Source organism: Petromyzon marinus, chromosome 35, assembly GCF_048934315.1.
Source record: "Petromyzon marinus isolate PM22_M1 ecotype Great Lakes invasive population chromosome 35, UKy_Petmar_22M1.pri1.0, whole genome shotgun sequence".
NCBI classification, from domain to species: Eukaryota; Metazoa; Chordata; class Hyperoartia; order Petromyzontiformes; family Petromyzontidae; genus Petromyzon; species Petromyzon marinus.
Window position 1 is genome coordinate 3968364 of NC_133701.1, and position 6637 is coordinate 3975000.

Consider the following 6637-nt stretch of genomic DNA (forward strand, 5'->3'; position numbering starts at 1 on the left):
TAGAAATATATTAAAAATACTTATTTATTGGGGCCCCATGGTGTGCATATTGCAGTCCATTATTATAACTCACTCGAATTTATGGTGTGTCCATCTCTGTGGAATTAAGGAGGGCTATGTGTGTTCGTATCGTACGCAGCCAACCGTGCTAATCGGAGGTGCGGGGGAATTGACAACAAACTAAACATAAAAAACAGTCGTCAAGAAATGAGTTTGTCAATTGGAAGGAAGATTGTTCCAGACGGCCGCCGGAGCGCATCTGCAAGCGCGCGGCGTTGCAGTGACCACAGTCGTTGTTTGATGGTCAGCCAAAAGCCTCTTCTGCAAGCGTGGACCGTGTTACCGGCGAGCTCGCTGCGCTTTGGTGACTTGGGTGCCCTGTCGCTTGCGCTTTGCGAGCTGCCTTCACCAGCGCCGCTGTTTGCGGGCCGGCCTCCCGCTGGCACCGGGGGAGCATTCCTGCCGACTTGTCGCTGCACGCCGTCGGCATTTGTGGGCTTGACACAGTTCAGGGTTTGTCTCAGCACTGACAGCGGCGGCGAGAATTTATGATTCGTAAAAATGCAAACAAAATATGAACGCCCGATTGTTTGGCAGTAATGATGGCAATTATTTTCGTGGGAAAGCCTCGCCGAGTCTTAAGACCCTGGGGGGGGGGGGTTACCTGGAGGGTACCTGGAGGATACCCACTATGCACGTGAGGAGGTGGTATCTCCCGGGCACCTCATAGCCCCTTCAGCTCCGTCGCCCTATTGGCGTCAAGCTGTGAGACAAAGTGCCCGTCCGAAAACGCTCGTGAAGCGGCGCATCTTCCCGTCCTGTAAAATGAGCCGTGGACGCAAGATGTCGCGGAGCTGCCTTGGGGCGGCAGGCAGGGTGGCGGTGGCACAGTGGTTGTGCTCGAGCCTCGCAGCAACAAGCGCCTGGGTTCAATGCACGACTCGAGCACCTTTCTGCGTGGAGCGTGTATGTACTCCCCCTGGTGTTTATGCATTGGTTATCGGACTCTCTCCCACAGCATACAATGTTGGCCAGACTTTCACAAAGTCTAAAATCTCCACGGCGCATTGCCTCAATTGGGATTACGCGCAGCAACATCGCTCCCCTGCTGCCGAAACTTGGTGGGGACCCTCTTGAAAAAGTCTTGAGTGAGGCTCTCTCTTGGGTAGTAATAAAAAAAAAGCGTGACGTAATAATATAAGATTGCTTTAAGTGACCTTTTACAATCCATACACCAACTTTCCCACGCGCCCTGCTGCGTAGAAATGTCCGCCGCGCTATGCCCCCCTCGCGTTTCGAGATCGTCCGCGGTGTTTGGCCGTGCGCCGGTGACGACGCGTGGACAACGGAGAAAGTGAAGGGCGTCGTGTCAGGCTGCTCAACGGAGCGTCGCTGTTTGTTACCTGCGCTACAGTTGCGTTTACTCTGAAGCTTCACCACAAAAGGGAAGCGTGTTGTGTTAGGGCTGCGTGCAGGGCTTGCACCCCCCCCCCCCCTCCTCCTCCTCTCGCTCGCGGATGCGAATAATAATAATCCCTGCCAATCTGTACGGGGCGCGTGATGCGTGCCACGCTGGGGGGGTCGCGTCACTCAACCCCCGGGGCAGTTTTAGTTCGCCGGCCGTCCCATGGCACCTGCGTGTTTTGCAGGTGTGTCTCCACCACAGGTAAACGCGTGCGTTGCGGTGCGACCCTTTTTGAGTGGCGCACCTCGGCAAATTTGTATATATATATATTTTTTTTTTAACTCGCATTTGATGCCGATGATATTTTCAACGAAGGTGGACAGTGGGCCCTCGTGTTGTCTACGGCTGGGATTGAAACTGACTGCCACTCGTGACATCTCCACGATATTATTCACACGAACGTAACTGAACAAGCTTCTGCTGATCTATTAACGAATGTGGTAAACATCTCCGCTGTTGGTGTGCGTGTGTATATTTTGTTTGTATATTGTTGTGTGTGCGCACGAGGCGTTTAACCACCCATAGAAGTGGCAGTTGTCTTCTTGAACAGGTGACTGCCATTCCATCTACAGACTCCTCCGCCGGGCATTATCCATTCTCGTGATGTTGTGTTCCCATGCTCTCCCATGCGCAATCCTGCTTAGCTGCTGAGATCTGATGAGATCAAGTGCAGTGATATCGGTCGCGAAAACCTGCGTGTTAAACATATTTAATGCCGTATATATTTAACGTTCCAGCTCTGGCTATATGTATGTGTTGAACTTCTTTCGCACCGTACGTAGCCAACCGTGCTAATTGGAGCTGTGCGGGGGAAGGACAACAAACTTAAGACCGGCTTCGCATAATTCGCCGTGTCTCACGTCCCCGCCCCCAGGTCTCCCGTTCGGCTGTGAGCGAGCGACGAGGTGACTGACACGGCGACGCTCCTCCGCCGTGGACGAACGCGAAGGCTCCGGCCCAGGGCGACCGCGACTCCCACTCACCCCCCCCCCCTCATCCCCCCCTGCCCCCCCCCCCCTATCCCCCCACCCCCCCGGCCCTGCGCCGCCCGCGATGGCTCAGGCCCCGCCGATGAACCACGACCTCCCGGGTGAGCACGGGAGCGGCGTTGCCGCACGACACAACGCAAGAGGGCCCTGCCTGGCATTGGGCAGGGAGGGTGAAACTGCGGAGCTGTACAGCACGTCGCCGTCAGGATGTTTCTTGATGTCGTATGGAGGAACGGCAACATTTTACAGTCCCATGTTAAGTCCTGATATCCGTTCAAGCGCTTCGGGAGATTTTTGTTCTGGGGAAACGAGTCAACGTGGGCGGTTGCTCACTAGTTGCTCCGTTGATCGTTTTATCAGTAAAAGTACACGTTGTACGTGTGTGTGTGCATGCATGTCTGAGTGAAGGTGTAAAAGCCGCACGATGGTGGGGTGGAGAAAGCGTACAGCCCTTTCGTTAATCCACTGCTGGAATGGTGGGCCTCCTCATGCAGTGCTAGTTGGTGGGGATTGTTTGACCTTACTTTACTACTACGCTGGTCGGTCTGGGTTCGCAATTAGACGGTTTGCACAGACGTGGGAGCAGAGTGCATTACTACAAATGTCGCTCCAGCCCTTGCTGAGGCTCCGAGATCCAATGAGCTTTGGGAACATTCCGGGTAATATGGTCACTGGTGATGATAATAATGATCATTATACCGGTCGTAATACCGGCTGTTGTATTCGGACCCTGATTCAAGAGGGTCCTCCACCGTGTGTCGAGAGTTCTATGTTAATGTGCCATTCTATTGAGGGACTGCTGCCGTGTGGTGTTGTCGTGGTGTGGTCTGGGACTGTTGTTGTTGCTGCTGCCTTGCCCAAACTTGATAAATCAGTCTTTACAACCATTTTCTCTACTTTGCACTGTATTGTTCGCTGCTGTAACTCGCCAACCGCTCCTACTTGGACGTCAGTGAACAAAAGAGCTTCGTAGCTCATTGGATTCCTGCTCCAGTCGAAACGAAGATTCTGATTCTGATCTGTTACGATGGCAACGGTGATGACGACGACGATGAAAGTGATTGAGATGGCAATGATGATAACGGTTGCGACGATGATGGTGACAGTGACGATGCTGATGACGATGACAATGTCGTTGGCGGTGGTGATGTTTTAGAGGGCGGGGCGACCGTTCCCACCAACGAGAACGAGGAGGAAGAGGCAGAGGAGCAGAGCGGCAGTTACTTCGTGGAGACCCCCTACGGGTTCCAGCTGGACCTCGATTTCCTCAAGTACGTCGACGACATCGAGAAGGGCAACACCATCAGGAAGATCTCCATCCAGAAAAAGGGCGCCAAGGCGCTGAGGAACGCCAGCAGCGCGTCGCTCAGGAGCTGGGGCACGCCGGGCGAGGCGTGGACCTCCTCCGAGTCGCTCTCCTCCTCGACGAGCGAGGAGAGCCGGCTGTCGCTGCGAGCGGGGAGCCTGCCGAAGCGGGCCGAGGCGGGCGACCGCGCTCCCGAGAGCTCTCCGGGATGCCCGCGGCTTGCCTCTCCCGTTCCGGCTCGGGCCGCCGAGACGGCGACGGCGACGACGACGACGGCGGCGACGGCGACGGCGACGACGACCGGGATGCCGGACCCCCCCGCGCTGTCCCCACGATCATTGTCCGGGCGGGACCTCCGCGTGGAGAAGACGCTCATAGAGACGAAGCTGAGGCTGGAGCGCGAGCAGAGGATCATTCGGAGCCAGGAGGAGCAGACGGTCACGTTTTGCAGCCACGTGACGACGACCGTCGCTGCACCTGCTCGGCAGCGGCAGCATGAGGACCATCAACAAGCCGCGAAGGTTTCGGGAGGATCGGACTCCCGGCCTGAGCCCTCTGACTTCACCAAACACGAGCAGGAGGAGCCTCAGCCGGAGCAGCTGTACACGGACCGCTCCACGGGCTCGGTGAGCTCCGAGTCGTCGGCGACCGAGGTGAGGTCGCGTAGCGAGGCGTCCTCGCTGGCGAACGGCCTCTCGGCTCACGGCGACGGCAGCGCGTCGCTCAGCCCCTCCGGCACGTCCACGCCGTCGCTGAGCGGCCTCAACCAGGCGCACCTGCAGACGATCCGTGAGCAGATGGTGCTGGCGCTGCGAAGGATGCGGGTGCTCGAGGACCAGGTGAAGGTCATTCCGAGCCTGCGCGACGAGATCGAGCGGCTCCGCGCGGAGAGGGGGCGGCTGCTCCGGGGAGCCGGCGAGCGGGCGGGCGACCGCGGGGAGCCCGGCGGGGCGTCGCGCGGCCGCTACGAGACGCTTGAGAATCTGGCGGAGAGGAGACAAGAGTGCACCGTGAACTTCGTGACCTCGACGCAGTACAACGCGGCGCAGTTTGCCGCGGACGCTCGGGGAGTGGCGGAGCCGACGCGGGAACTTCAGGCGGATTATTCGAGCGAGGGCGAGTTCCCCGACCCTCGCTGCGACGGCGACGAGGCGTGCGGCGAGGCGTCCGCCAGGTCGTCGCGAGCCAACGGGAGTCCGCAGCTGCTGACGTCGCCACATTCAGCTTGGGGCGCTCGCTCGAAGGTGTTGGTGCGAAGCGTAGGGGTCGGGGTTACCGAGGGGCAGCTGCCCGGAGGGGCCGCCCCGTCCGCTTGGGAGCTCGAGTCCCAACAGGAGGCGGTCCGCGGGCTTCGGGAGAAGGTCCTCGTTCTGGAGAAGCAGCTGCGGGAGACGACGCACGAGCTGGACATGACGCGAATCAAGCTCGAGCTGTCGGGCGGTCCCGGGAAGAGCGTGGCCGAGCGAAACGTCCGAGTCCTCGCGGCCCAGACCGCGGGCGAGGCCGCCGGACCGCGGACAGAGCCGGCGAGGGCGGAGGCCGCTCCGTCGCGCCAATCTGTGTCGTGCCAAACGGAACACGTTGAAGGCGGCGGCGATGGAGCCGAGCCCAGCGCAGCGGCAGCGGCAGCGGCAGAGGCTGCGGCGGAGAGCGAGCGAGCGTTGAGGATTGAGCGGAGGAGCGTTGCCTGCGGGGAGTGCTCGGTGGACGTGCTTGCGGTGCCGCCGGGGGAGCGTGCGTCGCGCGGGACGATGACGGACGCCGTCGGCAAGGCGGACGCCGTGACGATGGCCTCCCCGAGCACGGAGAGCCGGGGAGCGGGCAACGACCACCCGGAGAGGAGCGACCGATGCGTGGGCACCACCGCGCCGTGCCTGGCGGAGGCGTCCACCTCCGCCGCCGTCTCCTGCCGCGACGCCCAGAATGGCACGGTGGCCGTGGAGGTCAGGACGGTGTCTGTGGGGAATTGTGAGCGCTACGAGGACACGCGCCGCTCGGTGGGCGTGAACACGGCCGGCGTCGGTGCCGCGATCCGGCCCAGCTGCAGGGAGGCCGCCGTCGGCTCCGTCGATTTCTCCGAGAACTTTTTGGTCGGCGCAGAGGTGAGGAGCGTTTCCTGCGACACGGAGGAGCTGGAGAACGAGGCGGAGGGAAACGAAGGTAGGTTCACGCGGACTGCGACTCAAAATGACATTCGCCACTCCCGAAAGCTTTCCCTTTTTTTTGTTTTGTTTATCAGGCCGGGTCTCGAATCGGGGACGGAGACGATTTCTGTTTGCGGCTGAAGGCGCGGCGTGTGATTCCGCGGGGGCGCGCGCGCGCAGGGTCGGAGGTCGCGGGGGGCGCGGAGCTGTCTCGCTACATCGAGCACGTGCAGCGCCTCCTGCACGAGCAGCAGGCGCTGCTCGCCGACAACTACGCCGAGCTGGCGGACGCCTTCGCCGAGCCGGCCACCGAGCTGGGCTCGCTCAGCTCGCGCCTGCTCACGACCGTCACCGCGCTCTCCTCGCTGCAGCGGCCGGCCGCGACTCCGCCCGCGACGCAGGCCCCGACGCAGGCCCCGACGCGGCCCGTCGCCCCGGGTATGGGCCGCCCGCTCGCATCCCCCCGCTGACCTCTGCGTAGCCCATGTGGGCCCTCTGGGCCCTCTGTGCCCTCTGTGCCCACGTGTGGTTACTTTCTTGGTTTGTCTCTACTACTACTACTAATGTGTTGCCACATCACTGTTGTGTATTGTGAACTGCCATGGAGCCGTGGTGTATTGATTGGTGGACTAACCTCCCTTTTCTGAGTTTGATTCCTTGCGACGGCAAACATCACTGCCGAGTAAACTAAGACCACAAACAGTGTGGAACCGTAAACTATTTTTTATTTTAC

The 6637-nt window shown here is 60.0% G+C and overlaps 1 protein-coding gene across 4 annotated transcripts in view; it reads left to right on the forward strand.

The window, feature by feature from the left end:
• The window catches only part of LOC116948873 (KN motif and ankyrin repeat domain-containing protein 1), a 78648-nt gene that overhangs the window by 58560 nt on the left and 13451 nt on the right, over positions 1-6637 (forward strand). The window contains exons 1-5 of one of the 4 annotated variants that reach the window (XM_076071852.1): positions 2503-2555; positions 2863-2957; positions 3611-5920; positions 6085-6281; positions 6318-6342. In XM_076071852.1, the coding sequence (XP_075927967.1) occupies positions 2879-2957; positions 3611-5920; positions 6085-6281; positions 6318-6342 (2611 nt within the window). In that variant the 5' untranslated portion in view covers positions 2503-2555; positions 2863-2878. Of the gene's footprint in view, positions 1-2339; positions 2556-2862; positions 2958-3610; positions 5921-6084; positions 6343-6637 lie in introns of those variants that run through there. The other 3 variants (XM_076071850.1, XM_076071851.1, XM_076071853.1) reach the window with 3 other exon arrangements.